We start from the raw sequence: 21,064 nt of genomic DNA, 5'->3' as shown, positions 1-21,064 counted from the left end.
ATTTTTAGCAGGTCTCACTTTCTCTGTGAGACCTAGCATTCTATTCAGTCTGGTGACCCATGCACATGCATTGATTTGGAGCCTGGTATTAAATCAGAACCAGAGTCTGCAGTGAATTGGCAGGACTCCAGCTACGCTGTGTGACAACGGCTGGTGGGTCAGGGTCAGACTCGTGAGAGTCAGCCATCTGCAGCATGCAGAATCAGTGTTAACTGGTGGGTCCCATCTCACGGTCCAGCAACAGGTGCACCATTACTTGCTGCAGTGCAGGCTGAGCGTTACCAGGCGTGGCCCATCCTGTCCCTTTTTGCAGGTGTTAGCATTAACTCTGTAGCAGAAATGAAAGAGCAGCGGTCACACTTGGATCTTGCTGTGAACCACACATGTGCTGCTGTACATGCAGGTGCCCCTTCAAGGCTTGGTGCCTGGAGGCAGGCGTCTCCACTACCTCTGGGAGTTATGCCCCTGCAACCCATTCTAAAGAGGTCATTTGAGGCTGATTTTATTTTGTAGACTTTGAAACATTCATAAGAAAATTTTGCACTCACATAGAAAAATCAAAAATCAAACTATTACAACATTTTGTTGAACACATCTTTATTCAGGAAGACACAGAGAAAACCCGTTAAGAACAAAACTTCTTAAAGTTGTTCACAGCAAGAGAAATATATTTTTTAACAACGTAAACATACAAGTTGTTGGTGCGACTCAACCTATCCTGGAGAGTTTATGGTGTAAATAGTTATAATTTGGGTCTTACTGGCATGATGCAATCTGAGAATGCATCATTTATGGCAGTGATAGTAAACTAGTAACTATGGCTCCTTTATCACTCAAGGAAGAGACTTGTTTGAGCACATTTTCACATACTTATTAACCTCGTTTCCCTGTTGCTGTACACTAAATTATTATACTGTAAATGTCTATTAACAGTAAAACCTGTTTATCCGTAAAACTCAGAAATCCGAGGTTGGAGCTAAATATATTCAGGAACAAAATCTGCAACTGCTCCGTCCTGTAGTCAGTCACAAGCAGAGGTCCTTTACAGCTTTGCATTTAAACCAGATTTTCTTATTCTCTGTGTGTCCACTATAAAATATTCAACACACACTGACACAACACACGTCTCCCCGCCTGTCCCCTAACTTGTCTTCAGCATGGAAGCCGTGGCAGTAATACTGCAAGTTGAATCACCAGGGTTGCCAACAGCTCTGCCAAGCCCTGGTACTTGCAGGGGGCGTGGCCAACTCGGGGAAGTGTGGCCTGCTCTTTCTTACTAGTGGATCAAAAATATACACATGTGGGCACCAGTGGCTCATGGCAGGATGATCAGAGGGGCAGAATCAGAAATCTCTCTCTTCCCCCTCCCCTGCACATCATGCAGGTACAGAGAACAGACTGCTGCCATAGCAGCCTCTCTCCACAGTCCAGCACTGTTTCTCCATGCCCAAAGTGCTGGTGCAGGTTAGGGGGAGCGGGATGGACACGGGCCCCTGTTGGGCCTCTCCAACATGCCCGGGGAAAGAGTATCTGTGCAAAATCCCACATCTCGTCAGCCATGTGGATTACACATTAGTAACTAGAATAATTGCAGCAGTAACTGCGTTGTAGACTTGTAGTACAGTCATCTGAAGGTTTTGTACAGCTCAGTGTGCTCTGTAATTCCCAGCCCACTATTTCCTAAGATATGCAGTGCTCTTTTTAACACTGTAAAAATAGAAAGATTGAAAGAGATCAGGAATAAAAAATGTAAAATAATGTTTGCACATAGGGGGTAATTCCGAGTTGTTCGCTCGCAAGCGGATTTTAGCAGAGTTACACACGCTAAGCCGCCGCCTACTGGGAGTGAATCTTAGCATCTTAAAATTGCGAACGATGTATTCGCAATATTGCGATTACAGTCTTACACACCTCGTAGCAGTTTCTGAGTAGCTTCAGACTTACTCGGCATCTGCGATCATTTCACTGCTTGTCGTTCCTGGTTTGACGTCACAAACACACCCAGCGTTCGCCCAGACACTCCTCCGTTTCTCCGGCCACTCCCGCGTTTTTTCCGGAAACGGTAGTGTTTTTTCCCACACGCCCATAAAACGGCCTGTTTCCGCCCAGTAACACCCATTTCCTGTCAATCACATTACGATCGCCAGAACGATGAAAAAGCCGTGAGTAAAAATCCTAACTGCATAGCAAATTTACTTGGCGCAGTCGCAGTGCGGACATTGCGCATGCGCATTAAGCGGAAAATCGCTGCGATGCGAAGATTTTTACCGAGCGAACAACTCGGAATGACCCCCATAGTCCCCACTCCCCATAGTTATTTATTTGTATATTGAAATGTTTAGCTCTTAATGCACAGTTGTGAAACAAATCCTAGTATTAATCTAAGTGGTACTGGCAGTGGCAGTTTCAGCAGAATTCCTAATCACAAATGGATAACTGGCCATGTTTCTATGTGGATACAACCTCAATCAATATATCACCTTTTAGTTACCATTGGTTTGCATTATTGGTGGGAGATGTACTAAACCTTGGAGAGTTATATAGTGGAGAGAGATAAAGTACCAGCCAATCAGCTCCTAATTGCCATGTTGCTGCTGTGTTTGGAAAATTATAGTTAAGAGCTGATTGGTTGGTACTTTGTCTCTCCCTAAGCTTTGATAAATCTCCCTCATATTATGAAGTTGTAATGATTCATTATTATTCCATGAATTTATTTGCGGATGCATATTTCTCTGGGGGAATGATAAATCAGAGAGTTTTAGTTTGCTTACCTGTTTTGTTTGCACTACTATATATATATAGTTCCATGGTCGAAGTCCCGGGAATTACAACACGGGTTGACCCTTTCACACAGAAAAAGGACCCGTGTGTTTCATGAAATTACCGGGTGGAACTGCTTCACTCGGTAATTTCATGTTCCGTCTGAAAGTGGCATAAGAGAGGCCAGGGGCATTCCCCTTGAAATTTGTTTTCTCTTATTTTTTGCCTTTATTTCACAATTTGTAAAATACATAGTTTGGATTGGATTACATGAGTAATATCTTACACAGGTCTTGTTATCATAGAATCGGACCTCATAATATAGGCCAGTCGTTACCTATTTCAGCTTGTGCTCAAATATTATTATACATTTGTACCATATGGTAGGATGTCCCTATTGATGTATTGATGCAGACTATCCAGACCAATAAGGACTGCTATTCTGGTCCTGTTTCACCATGTCATTACTTTGATATGTATAATTAATGTGTTTGTTCTTTGTTCTTCTTACTTCACTATGAAGTTATGCTTTTTAAACTATAATAATAAACATGTTTTATCACTACAATAGTAGGATGAGTGCACCTAACAAATGGAGTACTTTTCTTTTCCTTGCTGTAAAGTCTTACTAATTTACTATTCAAAACTTCTTAAAATTGTGTTCTAATGCAGTTTACCTCAGACTGCCAGTAAAAAAAGTCTTTTAATGTTAGAATTTCATACAGTTTCATAAAAGCTCTAGTAGTTACTAGAAAAAGTGACCCAGTTTTGCTGGGTATGATAGAAAATAATAAAATAATAATAATAAAAACGGTGACAAAGATTGGCGCTGTAAATGTGTCCCAAATGTATGTGCCTGTTTGTACTCTCTGTATGTACTGTATTTGTTCACACCTATAAGCTTGTATTGGTGTATGTTTTTAAGGTATAATTTCTTTTAAAAAGTAAAAAAAAAAAATGTCTGTGCATGCTAGTGCTTATGATTTGTGTATGCCGTAGCACAAAAAGACCATATACATTACAGGGTTGGAAAACCCCTGCACTTCTGAGCGTGTTTATGGATGATATTTAAAAGAGCAATGCTTTTACTAGCCATGTCTTGCTAGTAAAACCATTGCTCTTTTAAATATCGAGCATAAACACAGTCAGAAGCGGCAGGATAAACTCCTACATATTTACATAGGACAGCAAGATGTAATACTGTATTCACTCTGCAGAGATATGCTGTTCAACTGGAACTAAGGTAGCCACTATTTATAGCTCTAGTTCCGGTATCATGATTCACGTTTACCTATCAGATCAACCAATAAGGGAACAGATAATAATCTATAATTGTAGGGTATTGTAATAAACATATTATGTAGCCATGGATATAATAAACTCAATATATTTGAGGTCCTCCATGCAGCCTAATAAATAATACTTTATAATGGGATTTGGTGTATCCCCATGAACATTTAGGCAGCAAATAAAAAGCTCTTGTAGTGAAAAACCATGGGACATGTTTCTGTTAAATAAGAGGCCAATAATATTTTGTAGACTGCAGGATGCAGTCAGTAAAGTATGTGGAAGGTACCTCTAAATATTATGCACAAGCTGTATATTGCTAATTAATGTTATATGCTGTCTGGGGTTTGCCCAGTTCTACTTTAAAACATATGCTAACAGCATATGTTAAAACCTATTACTTTACTAACCTATTACTTATGCTTGATAAACTGCATTTTTACAGCTTACAGTTGCAGTTGCTGATTTCATGTCATGCAAAGGAATATATATATATATATATATATATATATATATATATACACCATCAATATTGCTGAAATGAATGGAAAAAGACAGCAAGTTATCACGTATAATGGCATGCATAATCTAATGTGCCAAAATTGTGTCTACACAGAGTGAGTAGCATAGAGACCTGGTCATTAATTACATAAAGAGGATAACTCAGCAAAGAGCCTGGTAATCCAGTTACAATGATTCTCTAGATAAAATAACAGATTTTACATCGCACACATACTTATAGTATAAATACACACTCATTTACAGTACAAAATTATTTGTTTGCTTTTGCTATTCTACAGAACACTATAATCTACATATTTTCCTTATACTTTACATGCTTTATAGGCCTGTGTATGCTAGGGACTCTTTGGAGGGAAATATCATTGTTTAATACAGACAGATGATTTAATCAGGACAATAACAGTCACGTAAAGGTAAGAGAAAATCATTACAAGGGAATTATAGAATCAATACTGGGAATGTATTTCAGGCAAATCTTGTATAAAAGCTAAAGCAGATATGGTTGCATAGTAATTGCATTGCAGTTATTACATACACAGTTCCACAGTGTGTTGAAATGCCATGCTGAACTTGATACTGTACATGTACAACAACCTAGGCCCATGGACTTTATCCTGGTACTGCTCTGCATAAATCCATTGTAAGCCAGATTACTATTTTGTTAGTTTTTTTTTATTTTGTTGGTAAAGGGTCAATGGGACAGTTAACTCCTAAGGTGGAGTTGGTCACATAAACTATGGGAAATATATAAATTATGTATTTTTTGGTAAGTACTGGGTGGTTACCCACTAGAGCAAAACACGGCTTATGACACTAGTTAGTGAGAAGCTTTATTTAAACATGACACTTGAATATTTTCATCAGTTAAACCCGACTGGCTGTGTGTAATACAATGTAGGGTTATAACAGCCCAAACGCTAATGACCTTGTTTCAAGAGTATGTAACGTTCCCCCTTTAAGAAAAAGGCTTTTTTATTCATAGTGGTATGGGTCACTGATGGGTGTGGCAAAATAAGAAAAAATATCTCACGAATTATGCATTACCACAAATTAAATACTTTGTGTATTTAGTAGGGCAGGTGTATGAAAGTGGATGCGGTCTAGACGCCAGCTGTTGGGATCCCGGCAGCCGTAATCCCGACGCCAGAACTCTGAAGTGGGCAGGAGACCGAAGCCTGAGTTCTGACAGCCGGCATCCCAACCGTAAGTACAGCCGGCAGGTCCGTATGAAGGTACTGTGTCTGTATAACTACCTACATTTTTCTAACCCCTATTTTAAGTGTTGTTTTGTATGTATATAACAGATTTTTTTTTTCTGCATATCTCTTTCAAGTTGCTACTAATCTATGTGTGGATGTATTTGTCATTCCAGAATATAACCCTAATATTCTGTGATACAATAAGTCCTAATACTTTTAATAACAGCATAAACATTGTTCTAAGCCTTTTATAATTCCCCTAAATAATTTCCATTATTGACTTTCATTTTTCCATATGTATTATATATGAATCAGAACATTTTATAGAGGTGTGTTAATGTACTGGGCGGTGGAATTTGATTTGTCAGCTATAAACTTTTGCCTGCTTTATTGTATTGTTTCCTAAATTACTTGGCTTCCATATCTCTATATCATTCGTTATTTAAGATTTATGAGCTTGGCATTTTACGGGGCTCATTCAATTTAGTGGGATGTGTATCGCTGCAATGCTAGGCTGCGCACACATCTGCCATATATAATACCCTCAACATTGCTATTTTTTTTGCGTACCTCTGTGATGAGCAAGGAGAAAGTAGTGATGCTGCAATCGGCGATGTTCCACTTAAGGAAGGGCATATTGTGGCTATTGCGTTAAATTAAATAGCTCTCTATCATTTTTATTTTGTTAATGAATATAAAGTAATTGTCTAACCGTTTGTTGCACCTTCTGGAAAGAAAGGGAGAGGCACTAATCTTCTGGAAAAGTGAGTTTTGCCGTTGAAACCAACTTTGCTCCATCATACAGATTACATGAGTTTAGCTGGTCAGTGCAACCCACTCAGCTAGAGCCAGTCCATAGCCCTTTTCAATGATATTATGTCAATAGAATAACAATGATGTAATATTTGATAATGTATGCTAATACATGAGGTACTCTTTCAACTGACTACATTTAATAAGCAAACCAGCACAGTGTCCAGCCATTGTAAATTAACTCCTCTAGTCTCATATCATTTTCATATTGAATTTCCTGGCTCCGCCCTGACCAGCCACAGAGACAGGTCCATCAACTTTACGGAAGGAATACTCAACTGAAAAGTTATTTTTATGTTGCCCTCTTCCTCTGCTCCATACAAAGAGTAGTAGAAAACAAAAAAGAACAACCCCCAGAAAGGTAATGCAGCCCATGGCTGTTGAAACCAAGATTGTTTTGAGGTCAAAGGTAAATTTCAAGAAAACGTGGGTGTCATTATGGGAGGTATCATTATATTCTGCGAGATACACTGTTCGATTGGAATATGGTGAGTTGTCCCCTTTTACAGTCAATGTAGCAAAGTAAGTGTCATTGCCTCCCGCATTAGTGGCAATACAGATATAGGTTCCACTGTCTTGTACCTGAGCATATCTTATTTCAAGGGTACCCTCTGGTAGGACAGTAGTTCTCCCTACACTCCTGCTGGTGATCATCCTTCGTTGTGGTGAAACCCAGACAATGAGTGGAACAGGCTCCCCATCTGCCTTACAGTGAAATGATACAGGTTGTCCTTCATGAGCTGTGATGTGTTGGAGCTTTCGGTCCCTTATTTTGGGCTTTTGGCATGTGAAATACTCAAAAAGTATTGAATCTGGAAAGTCACACAAAGCATTGCCTTGGATTTCAGTGGGGGAAGCACAGACAGGCTGATGGCCATCAAAATTTAAGGTCTTTCTTCGTTGTAAAATCCATAGTAGACGGCAGTCACAGGCAAGAGGGTTAGAATCCACTCGCAACGTTTCTAGAGTGTTGACTGATTGGAAAGTGCTCTCCTCCAGTGTAGACAGGAGATTATTGGACACATTTAGTAGACGAATCTGTCTCAAGCCATAAAATGCTTGAGATTCCACAATGGTTAAAGACGTCCCAACAATGTGGAGCTCCCTGAGCCTGATAAGGTCTCTAAATGAACCCCGTTGAATAACTCGAATAGGATTGTAGGAAAGGTTGAGATATTCCAGGTAAGTAAGACTTTTTAGAGCAGCTGCTGGCACTGAGGTAATATTAGTATAGGTAATGGAAATGGAAGTGAGATTCAATCCTTGGAAAGCAGTTGGGCAGACGTCTTCTAAAAATGGCCAGCAGTCAATTTCTAGTTCTTTGAGGCTGTAAAGCTTATGGAAGTTCTGATCCTCCAAAGAGCTAATGCTCAAGTGACGCAGCTTCAGGACCTCAAGACCTTGCAAGTAAGACAGTGAGTCAGAAGATATAGAGGTTAGGTTGCATTTTTCAATAGTCAGTTGCTCAAGACCTACAAGTCCAGAAAAGGCTTTCTGTGAAATGTACAACAGTTCATTGTCCCCAACTTCAAGACTTTTCAAATTCCGTAGATCCTGAAACATGAAATCCAACAGAATGACAATTTTATTTTCACTAATATCCAACAAAGTTAGGTTGCTAAGTTTGTTGAATACTCCAATTGGAATAAGTTTTAACTGGTTTCCTTTCAGTTTGAGGGTTTGAAGGTAAAACAAATTGGCAAAAGCGCCTGGTTCTATTACTGAGATAATATTTTCACTAAGGTCTACTTCTTCCAGCTCTGGATATGAGGAAAGTTCACCAGGATTCAGGCAGCGAATGCGATTCTTGCTGAGGTCCAAGAGTTTTGTTTCAGAGGGGATTCCCTCTGGTATGGAAGAGAGGCGCTTACGGTGACATATAACTGACCGGATCTGGGGTGTGCATTCACAACGGGCAGGACATCCCAGTGTCTTTCGTTCTGAATATAGTAAGAGAAGGTGAAAAACTAGGATGTAGGGCCAGCATGATGCCATTTTATCAGGCATCATACAAACAGAGCTGCTACCATTTTTCCAGGCTCCTAGAAATTAGAAAGAAAAAAGCAATATATATTAAAGTCACAACTTCAAATTAGGAGTTATATTATACATTTCATTACTTCATTGTAGGCTTCATATACAAACCAGTGCTGGCAGGGGTCAACCTCTAATCGATGCATTCGTAATTAAATTACAGATGCACCACACAGGCTGGGCGGCTTTGCCCTGTACTGGGCGGCCCCCAGCATGTAAGGGGATGGACACAGATCTTGCTGATGATGCAACGATCTGCGTTCATCTCTGAATAACTCCCAAAATACAGAAACAAATAAACAAAAACAAAACAGCAACTTTAAAAGACAATGTAGGGCAAGTACATACAGTAGTATATAAACATTGCAGCATCAGCAAACAAAACAAGTGTATATTAAAGTAAGGTAATGGCATATAGACACGTGTAATATGATAAATAGATGCATTCATGCTACAGTAGTATGCTTGAATGAAAACAGTGATTGGAAAAATTTACATTGTCAGTCAGTCTCTTAAGCTGGCAGATGTGATTATTTAAAAGTGACATGCTCAGAAAAAAACAAAGGGTTACATGGGGTCTTATTAAGAGTATTAACGAAAAGGAAAAATTTGCAGTACAAAAAGATATAATAAGTACCCAAGTGGATTGGTGCATGTGCAAATATAATTTATTATTTTCCACTTTAGAATAGTGTATAGGTGCAGGCTTCCTTATTTGGGGCTTTTAGAATGTTAAGTTTTCCTGGTCGGGATTCCGGCAGTCATAATATCGATGCCGGAATCCCAACACTATTCAGAATGCCAACACCGGCATCCCGAATAGAAACACAAGGTCGGCGCCAGAATCCTGACCGCCGGGATCCCAAATGAGCATCAGCCGACCACACTGACAGGTAAGTCACAGGAAGTGTTAGGTTTAGGCTGCAGGGGCAGGGTTAGGCTGCGGCCCTGGAGAGTTACGTTTAGGCTGCTGGGGGGGGGGGTTAGGGTTAGATACTCCAGGGGAGGGTTAGGGCTAGGCAGCAGGAAAGTGGGGGTTAGGTTTAGGCACCACCTGGGAAGGTTAGGGTTACGCTGCGGGGGATGGGGAGGTTAGGTTTAGGCAGCAAGAAAGGAGGGTTAGGATTAGGGGGCCATTGGGGGAAGGTAAGTATACTTACCGTCTCATGTTGGGATTCTGCACATCGGGATGCCGCCGTCGGTATTCTGACCGCCAGCATCCCAAACACCATCAATTCGATCCCATCCCTTCCAAAAGTACCGAAATGAATACAAGGCATTTTCTTGTAGGTGAATTATAGACAGCAGGGAAAGTATAGACAGGTTGGTGTCTTCTGTTACTGTGAAATTCAAGAAGGTGACAGAAGCAGCCAAGAGGATTGACATTGACAACATTATTTAAGGTCTTACATAATAAATAAAATGAATTGTGCGCATTTACATTGAAAATGACATAGCATGTATAACTACATTTAAAATGCTGGCCGGTCTACAACAGCAAATCACAAGGAAGACTACACAGGGACAATTTCTGGCATGTCTAGAGATACTTGTGTACTAATGTGATTATGGTCCTATTGTCTGTTAAAGTGGGTGACCATTTTCAACCTTATGCACTTTAAGACTTCCCAGACCCTGGGGGACTATGTGACAGTCCTACCAAAAGAAGATACCATGGACAAACATAGTTTGTCCATTTAAGAACTGCCTTGATAAAGCCACACCACTGTGTGAACTGGATGGGTCATAAAAGAGGAGATCATCCCAACAATGGTGTGTTATACCTGGACAGGTCTGACTAGTTACAGCTCCTTTTAGATCAGTAGTTTGTGCCAGATATTGGACTCCCTATAAAGTTGGTAGAGGACTAGGAGATTGTAGATCAGTAGCCGGAACAGTGCTACCAAAGATCAGTGACAGATTTTAGGTGCAGTGAATTCCTGGTACTTGTTCATTTAATAGCATTATACTGTGTATTTTGATTTTCACCATCAAGTATCTTTACTCTATCCACTATTCATTAGGGCCTTAATTAGGTGTGTGCGGAGTGTGCCACTGAACATAGCACTGAAGGGTTGGGTGCTGTTGGAGGCACTTGCAAAATATCTGTTTTCACTTGTAGCTTCTCCCGCTTTTTGAAGCCCAGCATCTCCTGACTGCCCCTGTCTCCTACCCCCACCCCTTCTGTCGCTAATACATATACAACATTCATGAACTTAACTTGAGAGCTCTTTGTTATTCAGTCACATTGTCCTTTATTACATTTAAAGATAATGACAAACCCATCGCCTGTGGCATTGCATTAAACCCCTGTATTCATTGAGCTATCTACCCTTACATAGAAAGCTAGAGAATTTTAAGTTACCCGTATATACTCGAGTATAAGTCGACCCGAATATAAGCCGAGGCACCTAATTTTACCACAAAAACCTGGGAAAAATTATTGACTCGAGTATAAGCCTAGGGTGGGAAATGCAGCTCTAGCCGTACACAGCCCTCATACTGCCAGATATGCACCCACAGTGCCAGATATGCCCTCACACTACCAGATATGCCCCCACAGTGCCAGATATGCCCTCATACTACCAGATATTCCCCCACAGTGCCAGATATGCCCTCATAGTGCCAGATATGCCCCCACAGTGCCAGATATGCCCTCATAGTGCCAGATATGCCCCCACAGTGCCAGATATGCCCTCATAGTGCCAGATATGCCCCCACAGTGCCAGATATGCCCTCATACTGCCAGATATTCCCCCACAGTGCCAGATATGCCCTCATACTGCCAGATATGCCCCCTCAGTGCCCGATATGCCCTCATAGTGCCAGATATGCCCCCACAGTGCCAGATATGCCCTCACACTGCCAGATATGCCCCCTCAGTGCCACATATGCCCCCCCCCCCCCTCAAGTGCCAAATATGCTCCCCCAGTGCCAGGTACAACTTACCCTCCCCGCTCCCCTGCTGTCTTGTGAAGGAGGGACACGGATGGCACAGCGCGCGCCTCTCCTGTGTTCCTCATGTGTCTCCGGCGGTGGGTCTGTTAAATGAAGTGCCGGTTCGTGAGCCAATCAGAGCTCGCGAACGGGTACTTCATTTAATAGACCCGCCGCTGCCGCCGGAGACCCAGGAGGGACACAGGAGAGGCGCGCGCTGTGCCCTCCGTGTCCCTCCTTTCCACTGACTCGAGTATAAGCTGAGGGGGCTTTTTCAGTACAAAAAAAAGTGCTGAAAAAGTCGGCTTATACTCGAGTATATACGGTAGATAATTATAACTATCTGGAAAAATGATCACCATTACAGCTGAGCAGATCATTGTAGTGTGTGGCTGCAATGGATTGGATGTGTGGCTGCACACTACATAGTTCTGCTCAATTGCAATGGTGATTATTTTTTTGCAAATAGCTCAATGAGTAGGGTGTTTTACTGGAATGCAACAGGTTATGTTTTTGAGTCCTGGGTACGGTAGTATATTGAAATGTATTATTTAATAAAGCGTATTGAATTGTAACTGAATAACAATGAGAGATGTGCAGTCTGGGAAGGCCCAACACGTTTTGTCAGATAGCCTTTATCAAGGGTGTATATATACACTGTAAAACGTAGGAAGGGGTATCATAGCATGGGCTTTCGCTGTGATCAATTTTGGCATACCTCTTTCCCACAAGGGCATGCGCCTTATTGTACATCTTTATTGGAAAAATGGTGGGGCGACAATTTTCTTTCAGGCACAGGGCACCAAAATGTCTAGTTACGGCTCTGATACTCTTCATAGTAATCACTTAGATGAATATCAGTTATGCCAAACTGATAAATAAGACTATGAATATGGGCAAACCAATAATCCTGTGTAGCAAAGAGCTAAACATTAGCATACTGCCCTCACACATTGTTCCACAACAACATCAGCAATTGGCTTTTTATCTGTCTAGTGTAATTTAAACAATGAAAGCAAAATTGGTATCTGTGTTTAGTGCAAATGATGTACAGTATGGATGGTTTAATGGTTATATGCCTCAGAGCACTGAAGTCATGGGTCTGATTCATACCATGATGTAAATCATGCACAAACTGCAATTTCCACATGTTTTACACTGAATGAAGTAAGCAATTGTCAACACAAGAAAGATCTCTTGCAATATACACAAAGGGGGTCATTCAGGTGCAGTTGTGAGAGCGCTGTCATGCGTGCGCCAATGGGTTCTGTGACAGTGTAAGCAGGATGACAGCAGACTATCAGTGATTGACAGTCTGCTGCCGTACGAGATGCAGCGACGGACTCCATTTGTGAAAACGGAGATGTGTCGCCGCCATTTAGGAGGTTGGAAGAGGTCAGGTATCTCCGTTGTAAGTGCCGTTAGCCGACTGATGCAGCTGGGATCACTAGTGCAGCAGGATGCGTCTGCTTGTAATTGATGCCTCCTGCTGCATCACCATACAGGGCAGAAAGCAGCAGTGATAGCAGAGACGTCAGCAGATATTTCAACTATCTAAGGTCACGCATGAGAAATGTTCATTTTCAGGGCCATAATACTAATATTAATAAATAGGCCTCTATGCTAGGCCAGTGAGGCACAATAAGCATATATTGTACTTGACTACTGTCACTGAAATGTTCAATTATTATTCAAATAATACTTGAATGTGAGTTTGGTTGCAGGTGACCAAAACCCTGACTATACCTCCCAAAGGTTCTGATCTCAGCAAGACAGGCCCTCTATGATATGTCCACATGTAATGTGGCTGATTAGCTCACCTCCAACGTGATATGTCTAACTGAGGCATTTGACAGAGATGTGGAACAGTGGCTGCGCTGACTAGAAAAACAAGTAGTATAACCATATAGGGTATGCTGCTTATGAAATAGGGGAAATCCCCAGTCCCCTGAGAACTTCCAAGCTCCTTGGAAGCTTGGAAGTTCCAGGACTTTGGACAACCGGTTTTGCCGGCAAAACACCCCTCCGTCAACTGAGACAAGGTACAAAATGCAATATTGATTGCTAACCAAATTTGGACAAGTGACTCAATTCTAGAAATTCACTATATGAAAAACTGTCAATATTAAGATACTATCAACTGGGATTGCGACTCACATCTAGGAATTTCATACGTATGTTTTCACTAACATTTTTTTGATGGACAATTTTTAAGCATCCAAGAGGATCCTCAATTTTTATCAATTATTGTCAATTTTTATGAAATTCTTTCACAAAGACAAATATATATATATTTTCAATATTTTTAATAATGTATTTTTTTCTTTTCATTTTTTTTTCTTTTCTCCTCCTCCTCTCTTTCTATCCTCTTCCCTCTCCCCCTATATGTCCCTTCACTTTTTTTTATTCTTTCCATGTTAATGCACTATTTAACAATTTGATGATAGCCATCTGTTGGAAACAAATAAAACTATTTTTATTAGTTTATTAGTTTTATTAGTTTTATTTTATTAGTTTATACAGTGTGTATTATTAGTTTTTAAACACTGTTACCATAGAAGGTTTTTTTGCGCTGGAATACACACTTTCTACTTATAACTGAGGCATTTGCCAAACATCACTCTTAAAGGACACCACAAGCAAAGCCAATCTACATGAACAGTTAGTAGTCAACCACATATACACTTAATATTGTTTTGTGTTAATATGGATGAGAACACTGGTTTCTCTGCTTTTATTCTTATAGTATTCATCCCAAAAACACATAGTTATAACATAAACTCTGCTCTCTTCATGAAGATATTAATAGGCTGAGTAGGTCACATATAAATTTCAAAAATGTGAAGATACAAGGCCTGAGAGTTGGACATTACTGTATTTTTTGTCTTAAAATTCACATTTTTGTATTGCACATGAGTACAAAATTCCTTGCTTTCCATCTGAATGTAGGTTCAGTCATAGGGTGGTATTCAAATGATATATCACGGCCAATCTCCTTTCTAAAGTGCCCATAGTAATCAAGTTTAGCTGCGCAAAGAGTTGGGCACCCTTGCTATCGTGGGGGTAGCGAGCTGAAATGATTATACCACGCCCTGTCAGCAGAAACAGAATGGGTGTGGAAGGGAGTGAAAAGAATTGAATACCGCCCATATAATGTCTTTACAACTCCTTACACTTACTGTAGGGGCCAATTCAATTCAGTGCGATCTACTACTATATACGGTTACTCTGAGCCCCTTTATGGGGTGCAAGTAAAAACTTGCAGTGTTGCCGCCTGCAATGTGACAATGGCACATAATAGCCATATCATTGAACTGAATAACCCCCCTTAGACCCTAATACCCCTTTCACACCGCAGCTATAACCTGGTAAATTGACGTTTTTTAAGCCTTCCAAAACGGTTCTAGCTGCAGTGTGAAAGGGCCACATTGAATTTACCGGTTACAGAATACTGGTATTTTAAAACGGTTAAAAAGCAGGGTTCTACACGGTTCAGACCCGTTTCATTGTGCAATGTGAAAGGCTCAGAAACGGTATTTCCAAGCCACAGAAGGTGATAGGCTGTCTCCATGCATGATGTCACCAGGCAGAAGCAGGAAATAAACTGGAGGAAATACATGAGAGTGAAGAAGCATTTTATTATACAGAATACAGATTAAAATGGCAAATTGGAGTGATGAGGAGGTTAGGGAGCTGCTTAGGATCATAGGGGATGAAGAAATATGTAGACAAATCACTGGGACAGTTAAGGATGCAGCAATCTACAACAACATGGTAAAGATGCTTGAAGCTGCTGGGTTCCATCGTACGACTAGCAAAATTATTAATAATTAATTAATAATTATTAATAATGTGTGGGCCAGAAAAGTCCATTTACAATGACAAATACTGTTTTCTATGGGTGAAACCGGTTCAGTGTGAATGGTACCAAAACGGTAATGAAATGGTAATATACTGGTTACAACATGCGATGTGAACAGGCTTTAACTGCTCAGACCCGTTTTAAGACCCGTTTTAATAAACGTTTTAAAAGCAGGGTTTGCGATGTGAAAGCGGTATTAGAGAAGTGTAATGGGTTAGGGTGGAGGGCGGGTACAGTAAGTTTACGCAGAAGCAGCTCATGGAGGCCCTTACGATGCATATGCACTTGTCAAGAAGTGTATATATAATGCTGGTGCACTAACTCTGGTACAATTATGTAAATTATTAGTGTGGCAGACTATTTGAATTGCTTAACTGATATTTTCATTTTATTTTGCAACTGCATCTGAAGTTTATTGTATTTTACGTTGTAAATGCAACTTTAATAGTTATTGATAGAACTGTTCAGTCAATAATAGTCTTATTTATGTGATACTTTATTATGAACAAACTGGGTTTTTTTTTGTTTGTTTTTTAATGCCACTAATAAGCCACATTTCCTTGTATAAACCTGCCATATAATAGTTTCATTCTAATGTCAAACTGGTCCATATACTACTGCTTTCTCCTAGCGTCAATTTGGTGTATACCAGTCTTTTCAACTGGGTAAACCTGACACATATCTACACTTGCAGATCTCAATGCATCTTAAGATGTGTATAGCTCAGGAAAGTGTTTCTTTTTCTGGTGCATTTTATGCAAATTGCATCAAACACTACATTAGGCTTGCAGTGTCGTATAGTTTTATGCTACTATGGCACACTGTTTTTCTGCCTCTGAAAAGCTCCTCTGTGCTAATAGAACATTATGTTTATGTTTGACACTAGAATGAAACATTATGTTTGTAGTGTAAAATGAGAAATCACTTCTCGGCAAAATGGAATATTGCTTTATAGTCCTGCACACCAGTGGCGGAACCAGCGAGCGGTGGGCCCATGTGCGACAAAATGGCTTGACCCCCCCCCCCCCATCCCATCCAAGTCCACCCCCTCACCCCTGGAGAGGATCTGGTGAGGGGAACCTGCTCAGGGAAGTGGATACCTAGCAACAGTGCCTTAACTAGACATTTTAGCACTGTGTGCAAGAAACGGCATTGGAGCCCCACCCCTGCATGCAAAACAGGGGCAGTGCGCGCCGTAGGCGCGTGCAAAAATACATAGTGGCGTGGCTTCGTGGGGAAGGGGTGTGGCCACAAAATAATACCAATTCATAAAACGGTGCACAGTAGTCTCCATTATTCAAATTACGCCGCACAGTAGCACCACTACACCAGGTAGAGACCCTTTTACACCTTACGGCGGACAGATTCCTCTTTTTACACATTACAGCAGACAGCGTCCCCTTTTTACACATTACGGCAGACAGCGTCCCCCTTTTTTACACATAACGGCAGACAGCGTGCCCTTTTTACACATAACGGCAGACAGCGTGCACTTTTTACACATAACGGCAGACAGCGTCCCCTTTTTACACATAGCGGCAGACAGCGTGCCCTTGTTACACAGAGCGGCAGACAGCGTACACTTTTTTCACATAACGGCAGACAGCGTGCCCTTGTTAAACATAGCGGCAGACAGCGTACACTTTTTTCACATAACGGCAGACAGCGTGCCCTTGTTACACATTACGGCAGGCAGATTCCCCTTTTTTACACATTGCGGCAGACAGCGTGTCCTTGTTACACATAGCGGCAGACAGCGTACACTTTTTTCACATAACGGCAGACAGCGTGCCCTTGTTAAACATAGCGGCAGACAGCGTACACTTTTTTCACATAACGACAGACAGCGTGCCCTTGTTACACATTACGGCAGGCAGATTCCCCCTTTTTTCACATAACGGCAGACAGCGTGCCCTTGTTACACATTACGGCAGGCAGATTCCCCCTTTTGACACATTGCGGCAGACAGCGTGTCCTTGTTATACATAGCGGCAGACAGCGTACACTTTTTTCACATAACGGCAGACAGCGTGCCCTTGTTAAACATAGCGGCAGACAGCGTACACTTTTTTCACATAACGGCAGACAGCGTGCCCTTGTTACACATTACGGCAGGCAGATTCCCCCTTTTTTCACATAACGGCAGACAGCGTGCCCTTGTTACACATTACGGCAGGCAGATTCCCCCTTTTTACACATTGCGGCAGACAGCGTGTCCTTGTTACACATAGCGGCAGGCAGATTCCCCCTTTTTACCCATTGCGGCAAGCAGATTCCCCCTTTTTACACATTGCGGCAGGCAGATTCCCCATTTTTACACATAGCGGCAGGCAGATTCCCCATTTTTACACATGGCGGCAGGCAGATTCCCCATTTTTACACATAGCGGCAGGCAGATTCCCCCTTTTTACACATTGCGGCAGGCAGATTCCCCATTTTTACACATAGCGGCAGGCAGATTCCCCGTTTTTACACATTACGGCAGGCAGATTCCCCATTTTTACACATTGCGGCAGGCAGATTCCCCGTTTTTACACATTGCGGCAGGCAGATTCCCCATTTTTACACATTGCGGCATGCAGATTCCCCATTTTTACACATTGCGGCATGCAGATTCCCCATTTTTACACATTGCGGCAGGCAGATTCACCATTTTTACACATTGCGGCAGGCAGATTCCCCATTTTTACACATTGCGGCAGGCAGATTCCCCGTTTTTACACATTGCGGCACACAGTCCCCCTTTTTTGTAAGAAAGAAAGAAAAAGAGAAAGAAAGAAAGAAAGAAAGAAAGAAAGAAAGAAAGAAAGAAAGAAAGAAAGAAAGAAAGAAAGAAAGAAAGAAAGACAGAAAGAAGAATTATACTTACCCTCTCCGCTGGCTCAGGCTCCTCGGTGCAGCGTCAGACGATTCCCGGGCAGTAGAGAATGAGGAGGAGGGAGGTGGAGGAGGGAGCCGCAGCAGCGCTGTGTCATTGGTGGAGGCGCTGCTGCTGCTGCCCCTCTGCTTCAATATAGGCTGTTCTCGGAAGACAGCTGTTCTCGGAAGCAGCGCCTCCACCAGTAACAAAGCGCTGCTGCGGCTCCCTCCTCCACCTCCCTCCTCCTCCTTCCCCTGTCCGTGCCGCTGCTCCTCTCCTCTGTGGGCGGCTGTGCGCTGCGGGCAGCGGTTGCCCGCAGCGCACAGCGGCATGCAATGAGTCAATTTGACTCATTACATGCTTGGGCTATCACTGATTGACCACAACCATTCATTAACATTTTCTATTATTCTACAAAAAAATACTACGTTGCAGTTACATTTATGCCTTACATAGGTCATGGGAGCAAAGGAAAAACTGAGATCATTTTAATTTCATCTGTCACATTTGTATTATTTTGATGATTATACAGCGGCATCACTAGGGGTTGCGGACCGCACAGGGTGACACCAACCGTAAGGGCGACACAAAAATGACACAAAAAAAGCAGGAAGCGGGTGCTTCACGATAATATCACAGCGCTGCCCCTGGCTTCCAGTCCCTGCAGAGGAGTCGGCACTGCTGCAAGAAGGACTTCCCTCTGGCCTGCGGCTGCATGTATAAGAGAAGATAGTGGCGTCACTAGGGGAGTGCTGGATGACACTGACAGGGCCGGTTCTTGAGCGCTGTGCGCCCCGGGCAGCAATAGGGGGCGTGGCTTCGTACAGGGTGCATGGTCATTTACGCCCCCTGTACAGACTGAAATGATGTGCGGTGCGCGATGACGTCATCGCGCACCGCACAGCAAAGGTCCTCTCCACGAAGGGAAACTAGACGCGTAGCGTCTAGTTCCCTTCGTGGAGAGGACCTTTGCTGTGCGGTGCGCGATGACGTCATCGCGCATCGCACAGTAAAGGACCTCTCCACGAAGGGAAACTAGACGCGTACGTGTCTAGTTTCCCTTCACAGCGGCAGCGGGGGGCAACGGGCAGTGGGGGGCACAGCAGCAGCGTATCTTGCCCTGGTGCGGCGCCCTCCGGATGGCGCCCTATGGAAGGCGGCGCCCTGGGCAAAATTCCTGCTTGCCCGTGGCAAGATCCGCTACTGGACACTGAGTTACCGCACTGGGTGATACACAGTGGCGCCGAGAGAGGGGGGGAGTCCAGGTCTGATAGAGGGGCCCAGGTTCACACCTCCTGTGATTAGGCCATGCCCCCTGAAAAGTACCTAGGCCCAGCCAGGCTTTCTACTGCCCTGGCTGGGAAGCATGCCATGCTATTGTGAGTGGGTGTGTCTCATGTGCTAGACACAACGCTAACAAGGTGTGGCCATGTCCCCAGCATGTTGTGGTAAACCCCCTCCAGGAGCCCAGGATGATACAAACCTTGGCAGCCCTTTTGATACAAACCCTAGTGAAGCCACTGTAATTATATTCCATTGGAAATGTGGTTATAAAGTGAGTAAATGAATACATTGTACGTGGATTGTCTCAGTCATCTCTGAGGAATGTAAAAATCAAGTCAATTTGTGTGTAGAAAGACAGATTTTTCTAGGGGCAAGCCCACATTCATCAAACATTGCTGTGATCTGCTCAGCTACTGCCTCCTCAAACACAACATGCTGCACCATTGTGCCTTCCCATGCAGGAGGAGATAATGGGCTAGATGCGTCATTGCTTGAAAAGTGATAAAATGGAGATAGAAAAAGTACCAGCCAATCAGCTCCTAACTGACATGTCACGGGCCTCGTTTGAAAAATTATTTAGCATCTCAAAAACAGGCACAACATTTCAGTTAGACTGTAGGCCCTTTAAGAATGCTGACAGGGCCACATATAATTCTAATTTCTCTTAACTCTAGGGGGACGGACGATTAAATAGTTTGTAGCGCAGCCGTTAGCCGTGAGTGCCCGAGGGCAGCTATTCAGTTGATCAGCTGTTTGGGCGTGACTGTATGATTTCTGCTCGCAGCCTCCTGGGGTGGCGAGCAGAAATCAGAGAAAAGTCGGCTGTTTGGGTGTGCTGAACAGCATGGGTTTAGCCGCTTTACATGGCTAAACCTGGTGCATTTGGGCATGACAAGAGCATCAAGTAATGCAGCCACACTGGATCAGCAAAACAGTTGCTCCATCGGGCACATTACTAATCGCCCCTCAGTATGTTGCTTTGTATAATAGGTAGCATTATTAATATTATTACTGTAATAATATACTTGTCTATTTTCCCAGAAAGTATGTGAGATTCATGAATATCATGGAGTCCTGTTAGACCCTTGGGATGGACACCAGGTTGCCCTCCTGCATCTTGCTCTCTTTCTAGAAAAATGGAGCATGAATGATGTGATTCTTAGTAAATTGTATCATCAGTATCCTACCCTGCCCCCCCTGTATGATGCCATGACTCCCAGCACAGCATCACAGGGACAAGACTGCAGCGCAATTAGTATTATCCCACCCTCTAATGACCACCTGCATCTTCCCTCCCAGGAGGGGATAAGTAGGATCAATAACCATGATTTTCTATAAAATGCCATCTCATAATCCATGTACAGTAACAACACGGAAACATCTGGTAATGCTTTTTATAACACCCCAAGGTTACTGTCCTCTCTGCTTCACCTTCATAACTCCCATTTCTACAAAAAAAAATCTGATCTGTGGATGGGTTAAATCTTTTAGCAACAGTAATAACAG

General features: G+C 42.4%; 1 protein-coding gene across 2 annotated transcripts in view; it reads right to left on the bottom strand.

Moving 5' to 3' along the window:
• Nucleotides 1-580: 580 nt before the first annotated feature.
• LINGO3 (leucine rich repeat and Ig domain containing 3) overlaps nucleotides 581-21,064 on the bottom strand; it is a 143,507-nt gene continuing 123,023 nt past the window's right edge. For both annotated transcript variants that reach the window (XM_063914778.1, XM_063914779.1), the window contains one exon: nucleotides 581-8,623. In XM_063914778.1, coding sequence (XP_063770848.1) covers nucleotides 6,774-8,591 — 1,818 coding nt within the window. In that variant the 5' untranslated portion in view covers nucleotides 8,592-8,623 and the 3' untranslated portion in view covers nucleotides 581-6,773. The remainder of the gene's footprint in view (nucleotides 8,624-21,064) is intronic.

This window comes from Pseudophryne corroboree, chromosome 1, assembly GCF_028390025.1.
Source record: "Pseudophryne corroboree isolate aPseCor3 chromosome 1, aPseCor3.hap2, whole genome shotgun sequence".
NCBI classification, from domain to species: domain Eukaryota; kingdom Metazoa; phylum Chordata; class Amphibia; order Anura; family Myobatrachidae; genus Pseudophryne; species Pseudophryne corroboree.
This window is presented reverse-complemented; position numbering and strand designations above follow the sequence as displayed.